Source organism: Anolis sagrei, chromosome 3 (genome assembly GCF_037176765.1).
Source record: "Anolis sagrei isolate rAnoSag1 chromosome 3, rAnoSag1.mat, whole genome shotgun sequence".
Taxonomy (NCBI): domain Eukaryota; kingdom Metazoa; phylum Chordata; class Lepidosauria; order Squamata; family Dactyloidae; genus Anolis; species Anolis sagrei.
The window spans coordinates 26,358,156-26,381,702 of NC_090023.1; the positions used below are offsets into that span (position 1 = coordinate 26,358,156).

General features: G+C 40.7%; 2 protein-coding genes across 3 annotated transcripts in view; one reads left to right on the forward strand and one right to left on the reverse strand.

The window, feature by feature from the left end:
• Positions 1–3,027, forward strand: part of ATM (ATM serine/threonine kinase) — a 91,635-nt gene extending 88,608 nt beyond the window's left edge. For both annotated transcript variants that reach the window (XM_067466553.1, XM_067466554.1), the window contains exons 62-63: positions 2,011–2,147; positions 2,238–3,027. In XM_067466553.1, coding sequence (XP_067322654.1) covers positions 2,011–2,147; positions 2,238–2,421 — 321 coding nt within the window. In that variant the 3' untranslated portion in view covers positions 2,422–3,027. The remainder of the gene's footprint in view (positions 1–2,010; positions 2,148–2,237) is intronic.
• Positions 3,028–4,690: 1,663 nt separating this feature from the next.
• Positions 4,691–20,110, reverse strand: C3H11orf65 (chromosome 3 C11orf65 homolog). Its single transcript, XM_060766949.2, has 9 exons — positions 20,013–20,110; positions 18,208–18,262; positions 13,093–13,185; positions 11,227–11,280; positions 10,357–10,557; positions 8,871–9,004; positions 7,085–7,252; positions 5,670–5,725; positions 4,691–4,849 (listed from the first exon to the last, which is right to left on the reverse strand). The coding sequence occupies exons 1-9, from the start codon at positions 20,048–20,050 to the stop codon at positions 4,758–4,760; spliced, it is 891 nt and encodes a 296-aa protein (XP_060622932.2). The 5' UTR covers positions 20,051–20,110; the 3' UTR covers positions 4,691–4,757.
• Between the last annotated feature and the right edge of the window lie 3,437 nt (positions 20,111–23,547).

The following is a 23,547-nucleotide window of genomic DNA, read 5'->3' on the forward strand; positions in this document are numbered from 1 at the left end:
GCTTACCTGTAACCGTATTTCTTCGAGTGTCCATCTGCGAAATTCACACAACCCGCCCATCCTCCCCTCTGTCATGCTATAGACCTAGCTGCGATTAGCGCTGGGGAACTACCTCTCAGCCGCATGTGACGGCATATATACCGAGGGGGCGGGGAGGTGGGCGGAGCTTAGAATAATCATTTTTTATTCATTAAACTTTAGAATGTTCCGGATTTCTGCACATGCGCGAGGGAAAACCCATAGGTGTGAATTTCGCAGATGGACACTCGAAGAAATACGGTTACAGGTAAGCAACCTATATTTCTCCTTTATGGTTTGTTTGATACATATATACTGGCCTGAAGTATCTTTTGGGCAGTAGCAATTCTTGACACTTTTTATGTTTCCTCTCAAATGTTTTAGTGCTAGATTCTCAACATTAGTTTGCAGTGTTGATTTTATTTCTGCCTGTTTGAAATTTGAACACATAAAGACAACTGCAGAAGCAACTTGGCATTTCAGAAAATAGTAAACAACATTTGTACTTGCTTTTGTCTGGAATACTATAATAACTTTATAATAACTTCATTCTTACATCCTGCTACTATCTCCCCAGAGGGACTCGAGGCGGCTTACAAATAGCACAAAGTGCCTAAAAACAAAACATAAAAATGAAGCACAATAGAAAATATAATAAAATAAGACACATATTCAGATAAAAACATCAACACAAATTCAGTAAAACTGAGGTTATCAACTAATGGCGGTAAACTGCTGTAAGCATGGCCAAGTTTAGGTCTGCTCGTATGCCCTTCCACAAACACCGGTATCACATTTCGTCCATGTCCCAGCATTATTTCCAATTTTAACTCTACATTTGGCCTTCCCACTGTTTTTAATTGTGTGTTGTCTTATTGATAATGTTATGTATTTTATTGTCTATGTTTTTTTTAATTGCTTGTATTGTTGTTTTATTGCTTGTATTGTTGTGTTTGGGCTCGGCTTCATGTAAGCCACACCGAGTCCCTTGGGGAGATGGTAGTGGGGTACAAATAAAGTATTATTATTATTATTATTATTATTATTATTATTATTTGTTGTAAAAATAGGAATGGGATAAGTGCATGGGAAAGCAAGCTGCCACAATGGAGAGAGGGCATGGGTAAAGTGCATGGATACACGACTACTGTGCAGAACAACTAGGGACTAAGCGTTCTCAAAAGCTTGTTTGGAAAGCCACGTCTTCAAATCCCTATGAAATGTGACTGGAAACATATAGGCAGCCACAGGAGCTGCTTTAATAGGGGCATCGTGTGCTCCCTATAGCTAGCTCCAGTCAGTAGCCTGGCTGCTGATCTTTGCACCAATTGCAGTTCTAAGCCATCTTCAAAGGCAGCCCCACATAGAGTGCATAGCAATAATCCAATCTAGATGTAACTAAGGCATATAGGTAAAGGTAAAGGTTTTCCCCTGACATTAAGTCCAGTTGTGTCCAACTCTGAGTGGTGGTGCTCATCTTCATTTCTAAGCCAAAGAGCCGGCGTTGTCCGTAGACACCTCCAAGGTCATGTGGCCAGTATGACTGCATGGAGCACCATTCCCTTCCTGCTGGAGCAGTACCTATTGATCTACTCACATTTGCATGTTTTTGAACTGCTATGTTGGCAGAAGATTGGGGCTAACAGTAGGAGCTCACCCCGCTCCCTGGATTCAAACCGGCAACCTTTTTGTCAGCAAATTCAGCAGCTCAGCAGTTTAACCCACTGTGCCACCGGGGACTCCAGCTAAGGCATATAGAATATAGTAAAAGGCGAAAGATTTATACAATCTGAAGAGAAACTAGAGTATAGAATATAGAAACTTATTGAGATGGAACTGATAAGTAGTCTTTGAAATGATTTCATTTGTTGTCCCAATGCAGATTTCCAGTTTGGAAATTATCCTACAGGCTCATATATTTTCGGTTGCTTGCTTCTGCAGGTATGAAACTAGCTTCACCAGGAAATATTTTGTGTCTTTTCTTGTGTCTAGGTACTACTCTATGATCCCCTTTTTGACTGGACCATGAACCCTTTAAAGGCCTTGTATTTGCAGCAAAGGCCAGAGGATGAGGCCGATGTCAGCTCCAGCCTCAATGCTGCTGATCAAGGTTGTAGCAAAAAAGCAAAGTACGTAATCTCCGTCTGCCTTTTTGTTGTTGTTATTGTTGTCAGTTTGCCATTCACAGATCTCCCTTAACTCTGTTGTCTTATTTTTAGTGGTGATAACCAGACATTCAATAAAGTCGCAGAGCGGGTCTTGATGCGACTCCAGGAGAAACTCAAAGGAGTGGAGGAGGGGACCGTGCTCAGTGTGGGAGGCCAGGTGAATCTTCTCATACAGCAAGCTATGGACCCAAAGAATCTCAGCCGCCTCTTCCCAGGATGGAAAGCATGGGTCTGAAAATATGTGATTGGTCTTAAAAAGCAAACAGTACACAGGTCTGTTTTTTTTTGGGGGGGGGGGGGGGGGAAGAATGTGTCCCACATTTCACATTTTAATGGTTCATGAAGAAAATAAGTGCCATGTGATAGTCATGGGAACCAAACTTTCTTCTGTCCCCTTTCCCCCATAGCCTTCTGTAACCCTAAAAATATCTCTGAGTAGTTTGCCAACCTTAAAGAGCTGATTTTTTTTGAGTGTATACCTAACCATTGTAGGCATTCTTTTTTAAAAAAAAACAAACTAAAAAATTCAAAGGTTTTACTATAAAATGGCAAGACTCCTACCATATCCATAACTTCCTCAACCCTCTTCTTTTTACTTATGATAGTGGTCTGCCTACATTTCATTGTTTCTTTTATATTAAATCAATCCAATTTGTAATGGTTGTTATTGCTTGCAGAACGGCCTGCAGCAAAAAGTCAAAAGGATATTATGAATTAAAATGAGCTTACTAAAGTAAGCTAAAAGATGGGAAATCAAAATTATTTGTTTTTATAACGTAATACAGAGGAGAGTATGTACATTGTTCAAATTAAAATAATAAATTTGTTCAGGAACTTGTAAGTTTTGAACTGTGTTATTTGATTACTGATTCATTATGGACTAGAGGCAATGAGGTGTCCCTCCTCTGCTGATGGCGGGAGGATTTGCCGGGCGTCAGAGGAGCCTAGCATCGGAGAACATAGTCAGATGTTCTAAAGCTGGGTTGTGAAGCAGTGGCCGCCTGATCATCTGAGCCACAAAAGTCTACAGCCTCATCCTTAGCACAAGCCTCCCCCATCGGGGGCTCACATCCTCCTCTGCCCTACAGGCCAACCTGGCGACCAACTGATCTTTCAGCTTGAAATGCCCACCCCCTACATCCAGACAGGGCTTTTAGGTAATAGGTCGGGATCCCTGGGTCCTCCTCGAAAGATTAGAATCACTCACCTTCCCTCACTGTTTCCAGGCTCAATTTTGGCAATGCCTAGGCTGGGCGTAGTTGTTTCGGCAGACAGTGGGATCCTTATGGGTCATGTCATGTCATTGTTAGCTGCCTTGAGTCCCTTTCGAGCTTCACAGGAAGAAAAGAGGGTGGGTGGGAGGGAGGGAGAGAGAGAAACAGGAGGATGGGCAGGCCTCAGCCGCCTTTGTCCGTGAAGGAGACTGGCAGAGGAGCACTTTTGCTGAAGTCTGCCTGACATTGTGTCCTACGATACAGACTGGGCAGACCTTTAAGGTGTGTTATCTGCTTCAGCATATAACAAGGCGGGTTGCAAGCTTTGAGCTTTGCTTTTTGGCTTAGCTTGATGGCTTGTTTTGAGCTGAAGAAACCTTTGGCTGTTGCTGGGAGTGGTTACACAGCATCCTGAAGCTGAAGATTGAAGCAGTTTGGAATGCCAGAGAAACTTCTTGTTTATGGCAAGACAAGGACATTCTACTGATAACTAAGTAGAGAGACCGCATTATTTTGCTATAGGATTGCATATCGTCGTGTAAAGAAGATTCACCAGAGATATTGTTTGTGGTATATTGGTGAGAACGATTCTTCTGTTTTGCTTTGTGTTTTTGATCTACAGTGAATAGAACTATATCTTTGTTTCTACTTAAAGCAACATATTCGTGTATTTTTTGAGTTTTTATCGCACTGAGAGTAAAAGGGGCTGAGACATTCTGTGGGCCACTACCACTACTCTGTCAGTAGCCCCTCCCACTGGCTATATACTATGGGGAGAGTGGAAGCAATATCTATTCCTTTAAACCAGGGGTCCTCAAACCAAGGCCCGGGCGCCGGATGCGGCCCTCCAAGACCATTTACCCGGCCCTCACTCAGGGTCAACCTAAGTCTGAAAGCACACAACAACAAACAACAACAACAACAACAATCCCATCTCATCAGCCGAAAGCAGGCCCACACTTCCCATTGAAATACTAATAAGTTTATATTTGTTAACATTGTTCCTCATTTTAATTATTGTATTAATTTAAAGTGGTTTTTTGCACTACAAATAAGATATGTGCAGTGTGTATAGGAATTCATTCATATATTTTTTTTCAAATTATAATCCGGCCCTCCAACAGTTTGAGGGACTGACACCTGGCCCTCTCTTTAAAAAGTTTGAGGACCCCTGCTTTAAACAGTTGCAGGTGGCTGACATTATATCAAATGGAATGAAAGCTGTGTCAGCTTTTTCATATTTTTATTTCCTAATACTTTATTTCAATGCTACTGAAATTGAGAGTGTGTGTTACTCCACTGCAATTATTCTTCTGCGATTCAGAGTGATGATGGGTGTTTGCTCATTCTTATTTGTCTAGCTCATCTGAGAATGCACAATTTCCTGGAGTTTCTGTGGTATTTGAGATAACTGAGAAAGATCATGACGTCGTTCAGAAAACTGGAAACCTAAAGATGAGAAATTGAATGTTTAAAAATAACCTTTAAAATTATTTTTAAACGGTTTACAATGAAAGCTTGCATTCAAAATTCTACATTGATAACTTATTCTGTTCATGCTAGTAGGAATTATTATATATGGCATGCCTATCCACCTTGGACTATAGACATGATGTGCTTTACAAGACAATTTGAGTCCTACAGCCTGTATAATTGTATATGATGGCAATGCTTTGGGTTGCTTAATGTCTCTGTGACATCTACTTTTGGAGTTATGCATGGCCCTGGAAACCCATGACAGCCATTTTTACAATAATAATTAGATTGAAGAGCAAACAGTAGAGCATGTAAATGGCATGAGTAGGCCAAAGCAGATGCCAAGTTTGATAGAGCAGTGTTTTCATCTTGCCATGACATAACCTCCTCCTCTGGTGAATAGCCAGTTAGTCTCTTATGTGTGAGTCAGGATGGCTATCTGTCACTGTGAATAGTCATCTGCCAGTTCAGACAATCCATGCTCTTGCCTATCATCTTCCTGAATTTCCCACTTTGGTGAGAAGGACAATATATACTTGCACTGGAAAGAGGCAAGATTCTCGTCACTAAAGACTGAAATGTGCACTCCAGTGGTAAAGGAAATCTATATTTGTGAGAGCACTGATGACAACATTTGCAAGCATCTAGTTTAGGATCTGGGCAGGAGCCCTTGTGCTACTTTTGTGTGTTGAATTCACAGGCTGCCTCCTTCCTATTGCATTTTTTACTCAGGGTCATTGTAACCCTATCTTAACAACTACATAAAGAAAATACATAAAGTAAGATCGTTTACCTCGATATGCTTCAGAAATCCTGCTTGTTCCAATATCCCTCCATTCTTTAATATATCTAAACACAATAATGTAGAAGTACATTTAATAAGATCGATAAGCAGAAATACATATTTATATTCATTTTCATCTGGATGGCCCATCTTTCTCCCCAAGTTTAGATGCAAGGTGACTTATGTCACAGGGCCACAGGGAGGAGCCACAGGGAGGAGGGAGCAAGCTTGTTTTCTGCTTCCCTGGAGACTAGGATGTGAAACAATGGCTTCAAACTACAAGAGGAGATTCCATCTGAACATGAGGAAGAACTTCCTGACTGTGAGAACCGTTCAGCAGTGGAACTCTCTGCCCCGGAGTGTGGTGAAGGCTCCTTCTTTGGAAGCTTTTAAACAGAAGCTGGATGGCCATCTGTCAGGGGTGATTTGAATGCAATATCCCTGCTTCTTGGCAGGGGGTTGGACTGGATGGCTCATGAGGTCTCTTCCAACTCTATGATTCTATGATATTATGAAATATGATAAAACACAATGAACTAAGACGACACAGTTGTAGTTTTTATTGTTGTGTGCCTTCAAGTCATTTCTTACTTAGGACAGCCTTAAGGCAAACCCAACATAGGGCTTTCTTGGCAAGATTTTCAGAAGGGGTTTGTCTTTGCTTCCCCCAAAGGCTGAGAGTGTGACTTGCCCAAGGCCACCCTAGTGAATTTCATGTGGCTAAACAGTTATTTGATCCTGGTCTCCACAGCCGTTGCTCAATCCTCAAACCACTACACCATGTTTCATAAATAAACATTAATTTAAAATAGTCATTGAAACATTTAAAAAAATTCTTAATAAAAAATAAATTCCATCTCTTCTATTTAGGCCCAGTTATTTATTAGAGGCCTGCCTAAATAAAGTCTTCACCTAACAACAAGGTCAATAGTCTTAATTCAGAGCTTTCCAAACATTTCATGTTGGTGAAAGATTTTAGACATGCATCGTTTCGCAGCACGTTAATTCAATTTTGCCAGCAACCTGGAAGTTAAATCAATCCCCTATAAGAGATATGTACACAAACACATAAACTGTAATCATGAAATGTATCAAGACACAACATATTTCATGAAAACCTTTCATTTATATATATATTAAAATATATGATTTGTTACTTATTTCAAATAGAATCAGAGGTTTCTTGTTACATTCATGTGATACACCTACACCCTGCAGCTGACATAATAACGTTGTGACATAGTTTGGAAAGTTCTGTCTAATATTTTATTTTTGCAGAATGGCTTCTTAGAAGAATAAATAACCTGATAAGTGGGCAGCAATTTCCTCATAAAAACAAAATAAGTTTGTAAACTGCTTTAACTTTTTCAAGAATGAGTGATGAAGATTTATAAGAATAGTAAAAGGACAATTGTAAATATTACTGTTCATAGTTGAGTGCGTTTGTCCATTTTAGCACTTCATCCACTTCCCATTCCATCACTTTATCTATTCCTTTGTCTAGGCTGCCAATCAACCCTTCTGTAGCTCTTTGAATTAAGACGGTTGTAAGTGGGTCCAGAGTATTGACTTGAAGGTTTTGTCCAAAGTACCTGGGATATAGTGAAACATACAACTTCACTCTTAACTGCTCCTGTGTTTTCAAGGTGGCTGTACAGTCCTAGCTCCCTTGAAACACATTTTAGACACACATACATATATATACATAGACATTATATGATTTTAAAAGCCTGTAGCCAAATGGTGTTGTGAAATCTAGTATAACTTAACATTTTGTTACATGCCCTGTATTCATTAATCAATTGCTCAACAGTTGCACAGAATTTAAACCGATTCCACAAAAAAGTATATGTTCTCATATCCTTTTATTTAAGACTAGCTATACCCGCCATGCATTGCTGTGGCCAACTTTCCCTCCCTCTTTCTCCTTCCTTTCTCTCCATCCTTCCTTCCCTCCCTCTTTCCTTCCTTCCCTCCCTTTTTTCTTTCCTTCTCTCCTTCCTTCCTTCTTTCCTTCCTTCCTTCTCTACCTCTTTCCTTCCTTCCCCATCCTTTTTCTTTCTCTCCTTTCGTCTTCTCTACCTATTCTTGGACTGTGACTCCCAGCAGTCCTCTTGATTGATCTATCTACCTACTATCTATCTCTGTCTAATCTATATATCTTATCTATCTGGAGGATTACTGGGAGTTGCAGTCCAGGAATAGGAAATATGTATGGATTGGGAAGCTCTCAAAGAAATCCAAGGAGCATCCTCCTCCCCTACAGGTCAAGAGGATGCTGGGAGCTGTCGTTTTTGTGCATGTACTTTATTGTCATTTAGCTTTTGGGGGGTTTTAAGTCCTTTCTGCTATTTTTTGGGAGGGGTTTATGAGTGATGGTGACGCGTTGGTCTGTTAAGGCTGTAGTGTCCAAATTTTGTGTCAATTTGTCCAGTGGATTTTGAGTTATGTTAATCCCACAAGGAAACATTACATTTTTATTTATATAGATTTAATTCTAAGCAAGCCTTTCAGGTTTACATATAACTTGGTAGTCATTTGTGTCAAAAGCTTGCTAATCATGTACAACTATTTATTAGATGCTTGACAACATTGCCACACCTGTTCTCCATTCCAAGCAAATAACAAAAATACAAAGTTTGTATTTTTGACCTTAATATTTGGCTGGTGTTGATGCCTTGTACCTTGCAGGAAACATGGTGTGCATGGATGGTGAAAATGAACACAGAAAAAATGCTTTAAAAATAACCACAAAGACTATTATGGCGCCTTAAAAAGTAACAAAATTGATATCAGGTTTTTTTTAGGAATGTAGCATATAGCGTGTCTGCAGTTCCCCAAAGTTTAGGCCAACATTTTTCAATGTGTCATAAGAGTGTTGCTTTTACTACAGCAGGATTACATACCAGTAGTTCCTCTGCTTTTCCCCAGAAATCCTGACATAACTTCTTAACTTGTGGTTTATAACAAGCTATTTCTACCTGGATAGTGGATGCAGTGTATAAAGAATGATTGGAGATGTTGATAATGATAGATTATTATTCTTCAGCATATATATACATACATACATATATATATATATATATATATATATATATATATATATATATACTCTTCAGCATAATCCAAAAACCTTTAATTAATAAGCACACATAAGATAAAGTTAAAATAGTCTACTGCCAATGTCTAGAATTTAAAATACTAACGCACATTTTCTTCAGCCATTCTATTTTCCTCCTTTTTCTCCTTTTTTCTATTTCTTGTTTCCTCACCACTCTGGAGTACTGGAATTCCTTCGTTTTGTTATTGTCATCATTAGTTATAGGGTCGACGATCTTCCATAACTGAAATATATATATTTTCAGTTCATCACAAACAGTTTCACATTTACTCTAAACCTTTTGTCTCTTTGTCAATGCCAGTGAGCCCATATACATTGGCTATACAGACTTAGCTGCATGGAGTAATGATGGTTTTAAGACAGTGGGAAATGTGTGGTCAGGCAGCTGCAAAGATGGGCTTCTCTTCCAATGTCAGATGGCAATGCAATCCTATGCTTCATCAGTAGTACTATAGGGAAGACCTACTCTATCTTATTTTAGTCAGAACTCATCTGGAATAGCCCTGGATCCAGTTCTGGGAACCACAATTCAAGAAGGATATTGATGGGCTGGAAAGTGCCCAGATGGGTGACCTGGAAGCCAAGCCCTAAGAGTAGTGGCTTAGGAAGTTGGGTATGTTTATCTTAAAGAAAAAATAGGCAGAAAGGAGATGTGGTAGCCATATTTAAATATTTGAAAGGATGTGACACCGAGGAGGGGGCAAGCTAGATTTCTGCTGTTCTGGAAGCTAAGACATGGAGCAGTGGTTTCAAATTACAGGAAGAGAGATTCCTTGTAGGAACTTCCTGATAATAAGAACTATTTGGCAGTGGAATATGCTGCTTTTGGAGTGTGGTGGTGTCTCCTTTGCAGGTTCTAAAGCAGAACCTGGATAGGCATCTGTTGGGAGGGATTGAGTGTATGTTCCTACATGGCAGGAGGTTTTCCCTAGATGGAAAAAGAGCAGCTCACAGAGCCCGGTCAGCCACCTCAGGCCATTTTTGTAGTTCTGTTCCCCCCCCCCCCACTCCCAGCCCTTTTTTTCAAAAAGAAGATATAACCCCCAAATGCCTTGGGGACATGGAGGTAATTATGCCATGGTCTCGTGTGCCATTTTAGGTCCACGAAGGGCCTTTTAAAGCAGGTATTGGCCCAGAAATTGTCTTCCAAGTCCCTTCTGGAAAAAGTTCTTCCATGGACCCTCAATGATACAAAGAGATCCAAAAGCACAGTGAAATTGCCTATAAGTCACTAAGGGGCATGGAGTGTGTGTGTGATTTGGGGGGGAAAGTTTCAAAAACAATGCAGGGGTGCCATTGTGGTCTCCTAACCTCCAACAGTTGTCCACCTTTGCTTTAGGGGATGGGATTACACTGCCACAGAACTGCCACAAGCGTCACCAGTAATAACAATATATTAATAAAAATGATTATGAAAATGTTTTAAAGGTCATTTTTTAACATAGAAATTCATCAAATTTCAAATTCAGCAACATTTTAACACATCACAATGTCATCCAGACTAGAGTTATTTTTTGTATAATTGGTAATAGTTATAGAAGAAAATAGCAAATTAAAATGATTTCATAATCTCACCCTGAGGGAAAGAAGTCTCCATCCATTATTCTCAATACGTTTGTACCAGTCGCTGTGATCCTGGCCCTTTTTCCCCTGGCGCTTTCTTGCTTCTCTGGTTTTGAGTGCAAGTTTTGCATAGTCTTTAGGACTATAGGCACACAGATCTACAATAGGTCTATGCGTGAATATTTTGTAATATATACTTGGAGGAAACTTTAGCTGCAAAGATTTTTTTAAAAAAAAATGAGAAAATTAAAATATTTGCAGATTATTGATTTTTTAAGTGTTATGTACTCAAAACATTGACTGGATAGCTCTAGTGACTGACATAAACTATAAAATGAAGTTCAAAATAAAGACATAATTTGGAATTTTAAAAAAACATTTCCAGAGAAGTCTTTTTTTTCATTCTACAGGCAACAGAAACCGAGACTAGCTTAAAATAACTCCCCAAATTGCCGATTCAGATAATCCCTGAAAGTAGCAAGTAGATGTCCTCTGTACCTCTTTAGCTGTTAGAACTGTCTTTTTCTTGAAGTGCTATATGGCAAATCCCATCATCCCTAACTAGTATAACCAAGGGTAAACTATCATGGGAGCTGCAGGATTTGAACCGTTGACCTTTTGGTCAGCAATTTCAAATATATAATACTGATTGTTGGAAAAGTCTATTGAACTGAAGTGAAAGCACAGCTGGTCCTAGACATTCCTTCTATCTTGTTTATAAAATTGCTTGTGGCTGATTTCCGTTCAGTAGGTGTTAGTTTACAAGCTACATACAATCAAAACTAATATCCACCATAAACAATAGACTTCAAAATACATTGTAATTTTTTCAAGCCATATATTACACTTGATCTTTTAATAATTGTTAAAAATGATACTCACCCCACCTAGTCTGAATCGGATATGAATCCCTGCTGCAGCATCTAAGTATTCCGCCTATAATCAAGGGTAAAGTATAATGTCTTTTGTCAATAGGTTCCAAGAAAACAGACCTGCCATATCCCTCTTTAAGCTGCAGGCTGCTGCTTAGCTTTCTATTCCCATTAAATTATGATTATTGCTTTGAAACTATTAAAATGTTTTTGCCAGCTTAAATCTAACCATTGTTAGGGTTAGATTCAACTGGCATAAAGTAACTTCTTCACAAACATCTCAGTACCGTGGGTAGTAATAAAGGGCAGAAGAAAGGAAGATACACAAGTAAGCAAGAAAACTGAGACTTGGCTATGGTTACCCAGTGGGAAACCTTAGCCAAGATCCGGGCCCTATTATTATTATTATTATTATTATTATTATTATTATTATTATTATTATTTGAAACACAACAAGATTAGTAAACAGCAAACAAGATCACTATATTGGTTGTATTGGATCGCATGTTAGACACTTCCCAAGTGTCTAGGATTGTGTGATGTATCGGCAAATAATGCATGCAGATCCCAGTAAGGTGGCCTTGCACAGCTAGCAGATGGTAATTTTGTCAGTGCTGATTGTGTTTAAGTGCAGGCCAAGGTCTTTATTACTATAATTATGATTATTTTAACTGACACAAAAACACAGTATGACACAGCAAATGAAATATATATGCTGGATTTCTTATCACAAAATCACAAGTCAAACACTTCCCAAATGTTTAGGACTGTGTGCTATATTTTCGAATGATCCAAGTAAGGTGGCCTTTTGCAGCTGACAGATTGTGATTTTGTCAGTATTTATTGTTTCCAAATGCTGGGGGGTGAGATCTTTTGGCTCAGTACCCAGTGTGTCGATTACCATTTGGACCACCTGTACTGGTTTATGCCAGAGCCTTTGCAGTTCAATTTTGAGGTCTTGATAACGGCTGAGTTTTTCATGTTTTTTGTCAATGCGACTGTCACCTGGTATGGCAACATCAATGATCCAAACTTTTTTTCTTTTTCACAATTGTGATGTCAGGTGTATTGTGTTCCAAAACTTTGTCAGTTTGGATTCGAAAGTCCCACAATATTTTTGCATGTTCATTTTCCATTATCTTTGCAGGTTTATGATCCCACCAGTTTTTTACTACTGACAGGTGGTACTTGTGACAAGTTCCAAGGAATCATTTGGACCACAAAGTTATGCCTCTGTTTGTAGTCCGTCTGTGCGATTTTTCTTGCAGCAGCTGAGGATATGATCAATGGTTTCATCAGCTTCCTTGCACAGTCTGCATTTTGGGTCATCAGCTGATTTTTCAATCCTGGCCTTAATTGCATTTGTTCTGATGGCTTGCTCCTGGGCTGCAAGAATCAGGCCTTCTGTCTCCTTCTTCAGGGTTCCATTTGCGAGCCATAACCAGATCTTTGTCAACTTTTCTTCTATTTTGCCAAGGAACTGCCCATGCAATGCTTGTGCCAGCTGTTAGATCTGGTTTGTTGTGCAGTTTTCTTGTATTATTATTACTGCTGCTTATTATTTATAGCCTACTTTATCTCTCTAAAAATACACAATAAAACCAATAAAATATAACTTTAAACCTAAAAATATATAAACATTGAAACATAATTAAACATTAAAAGTATAAACATTAAGAGTTAAAACCTTTACAGAATTGAAGCACAATCCACCATACGACTCTCTCTCATAGCACATTAATGTTTATTAAACGGCTTGGTTTTTTCTGGAACAGGTTTGGCTAATACTAGCATAATCTCTACTAAACTGTTGGGAAACAGAATAAAAAAATTATTAGCTGTATTATCAAATAGACTCATCATTTGCATTCTTTACCTCTCTAGGTTCAATGTACTTCATCAGACTGGAAGGTTTTCCACATTGCTTAAAACCTATTAATCCTTTATAGTAGTCAAACACCGCCATATCCTGAGCAAAAGAGAAAAACAAAGATAAGTTATTGAGCAAATGGGTACTGTTCCATTATTTGGGCAGAGGCCACCAAGGGTGCTAGAAAGAGAAGGACTGTCCCATTTATGGGGGGTGGAACTGAAGGAGGAAAACCATTTTCCCCATTTTTGCTGGCTATGCCCCCCCCCCTTTCCCATATCATAAAGGAGAGTTGTTTCCACGACAGGACATGGGGTGGGGAAGACAAGAGGAAATAGTTTTCCTACTTCAGCCCACCCTCCGTCCACGTAAATGGGACAATCCCTCTTTCTAGTGCCCCTTGTGGTCTCTGCTCAGATAATGGAACAATACCTAAATATGTTATTTCTGATATATTAGAAGTAGGGACAGGGGGGGCGGTAACACAATGCTCAAATTTGGACCAAGGGCAATCTGTTAGACATTTATGCAATATATGAAGGAAACCGTCAGCATTGAAGAAGATTCAGATGGTAAATTCTTGTAATGTGTGTTTGGGAATAATTTAAAAAAACATGCACAAGGGCAAACACACCTGATCATGAATAGCAAAATGCTCCCCTCACTCCTACAGCCCATTCAGATTAAAGGTGTACGTACAGGCAGTTCAGTTTTGACTGCAATCCATGTAGGCAAGTAGAAAATAGCTATATTATTGCTTGGTGGGGGAAACTTACTTACTTAGGCGATCCCTCGTTGGACGAGTAAGATGGTCTTCCATGATGGGTTTCCTTGTGGGTCCGTAGGTGGCTGTGGAGCCCTATTCTTGCTCTGCATCTTCTTCCGCAGTGAGGGCATTGGTTTCCAGGTGGAAGGCGTTCCCGGTCGGGGTTGGCTTGACGCGCCTTCCTCCTGGCACGTTTCTCTCTTTCACCCTCCACTCGTGCCTCCTCGAATTCTGCAGCACTGCTGGTCACAGCTGTCCTCCAGCTGGAGCGCTCAAGGGCCAGGGCTTCCCAGTTCTCGGTGTCTATGCCAGAGTTTTTAAGGTTGGCTTTCAGCCCATCTTTAAATCTCTTTTCCTGTCCACCAACGTTCCGTTTTCCGTTCTTAAGTTCGGAGTAGAGCAACTGCTTTGGGAGACGGTGGTCAGGCATCCGGACAACGTGGCCGGCCCAGCGGAGTTGATGTTGGAGGACCATCGCTTCAATGCTGGTGGTCTTTGCTTCTTCCAGCACACTGACGTTTGTCCGCTTGTCTTCCCAGGAGATTTGCAGGATTTTCCGGAGGCAGCGCTGATGGAATCGTTCCAGGAGTTGCATATGACGTCTGTAGACTGTCCACGTCTCACAGGCATAGAGCAGGGTTGGGAGGACAGTGGCTTTATAGACGAGCACCTTGGTCTCCCTACGGATGTCCCGGTCCTCAAACACTCTTTGCTTCATTCTGGAAAATGCTGCACTTGCAGAGCTCAGGCGGTGTTGTATTTCGGCGTCGATGTTGACTTTGGTGGAGAGGTGGCTGCCAAGGTAGCGGAAATGGTCCACATTTTCTAATGTGACACCATTAAGCTGTATTACTGGCATTGGAGAGGGATTGGCTGGTGACTGCTGGAACAGCACCTTGGTTTTCTCAATGTTCAGTGACAGGCCGAGCTTCTCGTATGCTTCTGCGAAGGTGTTTAGAGTGGCTTGTAGGTCTTCTTCTGAATGCGCACAGACGACATTGTCATCAGCATACTGGAGTTCTATAACAGATGTTGTTGTAACCTTGGTTTTGGCTTTCAGTCTGCTGAGGTTGAATAGCTTGCCATCTGTCCGATAGATTATTTCCACTCCGGTGGGAAGCTTCCCATCAACAAGGTGAAGTATCATAGCGATGAAGATGGAGAATAGAGTTGGGGCGATAACACATCCCTGTTTGACACCGGATTCCACTTTAAATGGGTCACTTTGGGAGCCACTGCTGTCCAAGACTGTTGCCATCATGTCATCATGGAGGAGCCGCAGGATGTTCACAAATTTGTTAGGGCACCCGATTTTGTGGAGGATGGTCCAGAGAGCGCTGCGATTCACTGTGTCAAATGCCTTTGCAAGGTCGATGAATGCCATGTACAGGGGTTGGTTTTGTTCCCTGCATTTTTCTTGGAGTTGTCGTGCAGTGAAGATCATGTCCACGGTTCCTCTGGAGGGGCGGAAGCCGTTCTGGGATTCTGGGAGGGTGTCTTCTGAGAGGGGCAGAAGGCGGTTTGCAAGGATTCTTGCGAGGATTTTCCCAGCAGAGGTTAGAAGGGAGATACCTCGATAGTTTCCGCAGTCTGTTCTTTCCCCTTTTTTGAAGAGGGTGATGATGGTGGCGTCCTTGAAATCTGCTGGGATTTTCTCGGTCACCCACACTTTTTCTATGAGCTGGTGGAGTTGGTGTGTTAGCTCAGGTCCTCCCTCTTTAAAGATTTCAGCAGGGATCCCATCTGGTCCACTGGCTTTGTTATTCTTCTGTTGGCTGATGGCATTGCTGACTTCTTCCAAACTAGGCAGTGCTGCAAGCTCATCCCTGGTTTGTTGTTGCGGGATTTGTGAGAGGACCTCTTCGGCCACATTGGAGCTGCGGTTCAGGAGGCTTTGGTAGTGTTCTTTCCAACGTAGTGCAATTGAGTTTTGGTCCTTCAGGAGTTTGGTTCCATCTGATGAGCGTAGAGGCTGTATGCCATGGTTTCTTGGTCCATAGATGACCTTTGTGGCTTTGAAGAATCCCTGAGCATTATGGGTATCTGCCAGGTGTTGGATTTCTTCGGCCTTCTTTGTCCACCAGATGTTCTTGAGTTCTCTTGTCCTTCTTTGGACCTCAGCTTTTGCACTAGCATAGATCTTTTTCTTAGCAGCACAGTTGATGTCTCTCTGCCATGCTTGGAAGGCTTTCCTTTTCTTGTCAATTAGCTGTTGGATCTCGATGTCATTTTCATCAAACCAGTCTTGATGTTTCTTGGCTTGGTATCCAATAGTTTCTTCGCAGGCTTGGATGATGGAGGTCTTCAGTTTGTTCCAATGTTCCTCAACATTTTCGGGGTGTTCTGTGGGTAGATGGTCCTTGAGTGCTGTTTGGAGATGGGCTCGCCTGGAGGGCTCCTGAAGGGCTTGGGTGTTCATTTTGCGCCTTGTCTTCCTTCCTTGGAGTCTGCGCTTGGGGGCGATCTTGATAGCCATCGAGGATCGAATTAGCCTGTGGTCAGTCCAGCAGTCGTCAGCACCTATCATGGCTCTTGTGAGGAGCACGTCACGGCGGTCTCTGGCGCGTGTGATTACATAGTCTAAGAGGTGCCAATGCTTTGACCGGGGGTGCTTCCATGATGTCTTGAACTTGTTTTTCTGGCGGAAGAGCGTGTTGGTGATGACAAGGTTGTGCTCCGCACATTTGGTGAGAAGCAGGATGCCATTTGAGTTGCTGTTTCCAACCCCGTCTTTTCCTATGGTGCCTGGCCACAGGTCGAAGTCTCGCCCGACTCTTGCATTGAAGTCCCCCAGGAGAATGATTTTGTCCTCCTTAGGTATCCCCGATAGGACGGTGTCCAGCTGACAGTAGAATTTCTCCTTGATGTCTTCATCAGCGTCTAGTGTTGGTGCATAGGCACTTATGATGGTTGCCCGTTGGTTTTTGGCAAGATCAACTCGGAGGGTGGAGAGACGTTCGTTGATACCAGTGGGTGCTTCGGTCAGATGTTTCATCAGATCATTTCTTATAGCGAAGCCAACTCCGTGCATTCTTTGGTCTTCTTTGGGCAGTCCCTTCCAGAAGAAGGTGTAGCCTCCTTTTTCTTCTTTCAGCTGTCCCTCTCCTGCTCTCCGGGTCTCCTGAAGGGCTGCTATGTCGATGTTGAAGCGTCCCAGCTCCCTTGCGATGATGGCAGTTCTGCGTTCGGGGCGTTCACTGCAACTGTTGTCCATCAGAGTCCGTACGTTCCACGTACCGAAGTTCATTTTCCTTTTTTGGCCGCAGGGTGGTGACCCCACTGGACGCGGCAGTCCAGTCAGGGATGAGTGAGGCAGACTATGTTTGGGGCACCTTTTCTAGCCCCCTCCCCATGTGGGGTGAGCAGAGTGGGTCCTCAATAGGGCTGCTCAGTCGTGGATACAGCTGCCGAACTACTCAACTGCCTCGGACCTTGAGGTAGAACGACTGAGTCCGTACCCACCGCCCATGTGCCAGTCTGTGACTAGGGGCTTCCAGATTTCACAGTCCTGCCCCCGTCGCCACTCGCTGATCGCCATGGGACTTTGGTTGGTTGGTTTTTATTTTCTGTGGAAGACGCCTGTGCGTGGATTTTTTTAATGTGTGGAGGTCAGTGCACAACTGATCAACACACAGACTTCACAGAGTGAGGTTCCACTGGTGATGTAGTTTAACACAATGACCGTGGCTTCTCAGTCTGTTGCAGCCTTCTTCCGCCTTCGCAGCCGTTGTAACATGTGCCATGTTATCCTCCGCCTGCTCCGCCGTTGAGGTCTTTGGGTCTTCGGACTGTGCTTGGTCTGGGACCTCCCCCGCGGCCACTCCTGGGAGTGCACAACTCCAGTTGTTGTGCCCACAGGTTCATCGGAACACGCAAGCCCCCTCACCACGACAAGGTGACAGTCCATCGAGGGGGAGGTGATAAAGCCTACATGCTGTATCACCCACCATTTATCACAACTATCCATTGTCTTTGCCAGTTTCTTTTTAGTGTATAGATGGACTGGAGCAACATAGAGAAAGTCAGGTATGTAAACAGCCTTGCTCTTTCACCCCCAAACCCTGCTTTTCATTATTACTAATTGAAGAACTCAAATATTCCCAAGAAACCAGGAGCTTCCCAGAAGCACAATTCAAAACTTGCTGGTCAACTCCACTGAAGTTTTTGCATTCTGGGTTGTAGTTATCTATGTTTTGCACTTTCATAGCAGCCTTTATTAACAGCTTGGTTGCCACAGGAAGTAACATAGAAGTTATCCAGCACTGCTTTCTCTTCATCATCAGGAATTTACAAAATGAAGTGCGGGTAATATTACGCTAGAGAGGGCTTATTTAGAAAGAGAACTTTTGACTTACCTGCCATCTTTTCCAGGCTTTCTGAATGACAGATGCTGCATGATCCTCCTTGGAACTATCAGGAAATTGTACAGAAGAAGAACCCGAATCATTTAATGATTTTGCATGTTTCCTTCAAATAATATATTTTGGAAATATCAGTTGCACCTATCACCAAATAATTGGTCCAAATGCAATTGATAATCTAATCTAGAATAGATCCACTGAAGCAATTGGGTTTATCTAGTATTTATCTATTCAGCAATTGAGTTAATGATGGGTGATACAGTGTGATGCAGGAGTAGGGAATAACAATTGGATTTAGACCATTGTCCTTACAATCTCTTTGTGGTTTTGCCCATTTTACATTTGACACAAGATAATTTAAGATGGAGAGGGATATTAGGGAAATCTTTTTTATTATTATGCTATTTCATAATCTTTGCGGAGATAGTCTTAGCAACCAAATATGAAAGGACCAAGGCAGTGACATCTCTGGCCCATCCTCTGTTCAAATATCAACCAGCATGCCAATGCCTTAAATCAAGAAACAGCTTTCTAAAATATACAGAGATACTCGCAGGAACATCTCAGCAAGCAAGAGTCCAAAAGTGGCAGGCTAAAGCCCAGAACCTCAATCCATGGCTTCTGGCATGATAAATAAAAAAGTGGGGAATGAAAACATTGCAATAAAGACTGATCTATATATAGTGTAGGCAGAAAACCAAATGATTTTAAGAAATAAAAAATATAAAAAGAAATATATAATAACATTGAGGAAAGACTCTCAAAAGACATTTGCTCCATGGTACTTAATAATCATAATGTTCATTGGGTTTCAACTGTTTACTACTGAGGTATTGCTGAATTAATCAGATTTATAGACTCGTTTTTCTCCCAAAGACTCAAGGCGACTATCCACATTAAAATCAAATAAAACAAATACAATGCAAAAAAAGACTTAAAACATTAGCAAAATAAAAACCCTACAAAAAACATATACCCATTTAAAAGCCCTTCCATTTAAATACTTGGAAATCAAGAGAGCCAGCATAGTGTAGTGGTTTGAACATCAGTATAAGACTCTGGGAGGCCAGGGTTCAAATCATAGAATCACTGAGTTGGAAGAGATCTCATGGGCCATCCAGTCCAACTCCCTGCTAAGAACCAGGAAAATTGCATTCAAAGCACCCCCAACAGATGGCCATCCAGCCTCTGTTATCGAAGACTTTCATGGCCAGAATCACTGGGTTGCTATGAGTTTTCCAGGCTGTATGGCCATGTTCCAGAAGCATTCTCTCCTGATGTTTTGCCCAATCTATGGCAGGCATCCTCAGAGGTTGAGGGCTCTGCTGGAAACTAGGCAAGTGAGATTTATATATATGTGGAATATCCAGAGTGGAAGAAAGAGCTCTTGTCTGCGGGAGGCAAGTGTGAATGTTGCAAATGGCCACCTTGATTGGCATTTAATGGCTTTCAAAGCCTGGCTGCCTGCTTCCTGCTACCTGGGGTATCCTTTGTTGGGAGGTATTACCTAGCCCTGATTAATTTGTGTTAGGAATTCCCCTGCTTTTTAAAAGTTGCTCTTTTTTTAACGCTGCTGATTTTAGAGTTTTTTAAAAATACTGGTAGCCAGATTTTGTTCACAGCAACCCAGTGATTCCAGTCATAATATCCTTCGACAACACATCAAATTATATACTTCATTACCTGGGAGTGAAATGTATTAATCACAGCGGAGTTTGCCTCAGAGAAAACACACACATAATCATAATGTTCATATTTTATATATAATGTGTCTTTGAATCTTTCAGTTACACCCTTACCCAGATTTCTGTGAGCTTTCGGTGGGTTCAGGGTCCATTGCAGAAATACACTGGATTTATTATAAGGAACCAATGATGTGGAGTATTGTGTCTGTTCAAAACCTATAAAAGAATTTGTTTATTTAATTTCATTTATTTAAAAATGTACCTAAATTACATATGATAAATGAAGCATAAAATATATAAAATTAGTCATTTTCTATATAGTACTGATTTGGATTCCTATAAGCGCATATATATACATTGGCACGGGGTGTGGCATAATGTAAAATAAACCACATGTAGTTCACATTTGATCAGCCCACACACTGCCTTGCCAGAGAAAGAAAATATGCCACGCAGATTAACAATGATGAGCAAGTAGTTTACTCTTCGTAATTCAGAACAACCTATTTACAATCATGTATCAGTTGCATCAACTCTCATAATGTCCTTTAAGAGAGATTTAAAATGGTCTTTCTTTGTCCCTGTGGAGAAACTCCTTCCAGCAGCTTATGAAGCAAGAATACACTCCAAATTGTGTGTGTCTTTCTGATTCTCTCCAAGCACCTGCACAGCTCAAACCTGAATAAAAATGTAATAGTATCCAAAACTTCCAAGCTCAGCCAGCTCCCCAGGTGTAGCCCAATCAATCAACTTGGTGCATTTTATTTTACAGTTGACACACATACAAACGGATTTCTTACATGCTCCAACACGGGGGGAGGAATGCTTTTTTAAAGTTATTTTTAAATATTTCAATAAATATTCTGCCCAAATTCTTCAATGTTTTTAATAAACTTTCCTCCTAATTTAATTTGAAAACTGTTTGAAAGTAGAATATGAAAAGAACCAAACAGCTATTTGTTATCTGCAAAAAGAGATGGGCTGAGAGATATGTTGCTAATTTACATCTCAAATTATTACAGATGTAAACGAAAAAACAGGATGCAATACAGAATGTAGTACAGCAAGATACATATTAGATTATGTCATAGTATAATTTAATACATTCTAAGAGTGGCTGCCCTAATTAAGTGAACTTTCCAAATTACTTGGTGCCAACAATTCAGATCATCAAATCCCATGCTAAACTATTTAGGCTGGTTACCAGATCATTTCCAGGATTTATGTTCTGAACCAATGTTCTGAATGTGAATGCCTCGGGCAGTTGCTACTATATTTTAAATAAATACTGTCACCTACATAATGAAGACTTTTCCAAACTGCAAAGATAAATTTTACAGGTGCCACTATGGTTTTGTTTGTTTGTTTGTTTGTTTGTTGTTATTCCCAGGGATAGATACAAAGGATGGCATCTTTTCTATTATGATACAAAACTTCCACATTTTCCTGAGACAGTCCACCCAGATATCACTTTTATTGACTTTCAAGCAGGTGATGTGGACCTTTGACCATTTTTACTGATATAACCTGTTCTGTCATACTTATATTACTGTTTTATATCTCAGCTGCATGTACTATTATTTACTTATTTTACTTTATTTACTTATCATAGAATCATAGAATCATAGAATCAAAGAGTTGGAAGAGACCTCATGGGCCATCCAGTCCAACCCCCTGCCAAGAAGCAGGAATATTGCATTCAAATCACCCCTGACAGATGGCTATCCAGCCTCTGCTTAAAAGCCTCCAAAGAAGGAGCCTCCACCACACTCCAGGGCAGAGAGTTCCACTGCTGAATGGCTCTCACAGTCAGGAAGTTCTTCCTCATGTTCAGAGGAACATGCTCTTTTCTTAAATGAAGCACAAAACATGAATCCCATTTAAGAAAGGAGCAGTATATAAATAAATAATAACAACTATTTTTCTCAGCTACTCTGATTGAGCTTTCTCTGTATTTTTCTGCTGGTGGCTGCACTGAAGGTTTGTTTCAGAAGTTTGAGACAGATTAAAATCTTGCTAAATTTTGCAAAAGGTAGATTTGTGTGCAAAATGTCAGTTGCATGGAAAATGTTTCAAACAAAACAAAACAAAAAAACCCCACAAAAATGTGTGCCAAAAATGTATAAGGCTCTAATACAGAGCTTTCCAAATGGTGTGTTGGGACACACTAGTGTGTTGCCTGTAGTATACAGGCGTGTTGCATAAAAAATGCTCCCCTTCCCTGTCCCCACCGGAAGAAACACAAAGGGCATCCAGCCCAACCTCCTTCAGCCAGGAAGGAAAAGTATCAAAGCCCTCCCAACAGACAGCCATCCAGCTTCGGTTCAACAACTTCCAGAGGTGGAGACTCCACTGGACTCCCAGGTGGTCTACACTTCACCAGAGTTGAAAGAGACCCTCAAAGGGCATCTAGTCCAATCCCCTTCAGCCAGACAGGTATGCACAAAGCAGCCCTGTGAAGGCCATACTGCCTCTGTTTAAAAAGAGTCACTATAGAAATTAAATACTGGTGCTCTTCAAATGTAGAGATACTACTATAACCTTTATAATTTGCACAATTTGTTGATTGAGGTGCAACAATTACCACTAAATGGATGTTTCTAATTAAAAAAAGAAAATCTGTTGACGTTTGTGATGAACCACTTGGAGAGTCCATGGAGGAAACTATACAAGAATCAACTGTAGCAGATACATTTCCAAACCTCGTTTATATATTATGTAAAAATCATGTGAAATTTATATATAAAACGTGTCATAGATCATTCACACACACACATATACACATACACATATACATATTGTATGAAACTCTTATAAGGGGTTGGTTTAACCTCTGGCTTGCTAGTAAAACTGAATTACCATATCGCGAAAGGATGCATGTCTAAAAAGCATATCACCAACATTAAAAGTTTGGAAAGCTCAATATTAATATCAAGTCAATAGAGTTTTATAGTATTACACTGCCATATAACTCAGATTATCAAAGCAGATAATCCACTGAATCCAGTTCAAAACAAATAATCTGGATTTTATATGGCAGTATAGAGGAGGGCTTACTTGTTACAGCAGCCATGGGCAAACTTTGGCCCTCCAGATGTTTTGGACTCCAATTTAATGTGTAATTCAGGAATTGTTTTCTTTTTGCATTTTAAAAATAAATTTATGCATATATACAATTTTATATATTTTTTAAAAAACTAGACAAAACAATACACCCTCAAGAGTTTATAACATTTTCTGCAAACCCCAACTCATGTATACACCCTATAATTCTGAAATTATTATTTTTTTTGCACCCCTCCCCCCCAAAGTATACAATTTATGCTATGTTTGCCCTAACTTGCTTTTAATTACTGTATTTCAATATTAATATCAAGTCAATAGAGTTTTATAGCATTGTATAGTATTACACTGCCATATAATTCAGATTATCAAAGCAGATAATCCACATTATCTGCTTTCAAATGGATTGTATGAGGCTACACTGCCATATAATCCAGTTCAAAGCAGATAATCTGGATTTTATAGAAGAGGGATTACTTCTTAAAGCAGCCATGGGCAAACTTCGGCCCTCCAGGTGTTTTGGACTCCAACTCCCATCATTCCTAACATCCTATCGGCTGTTAGGAATGATGGGAGTTGAAGTCCA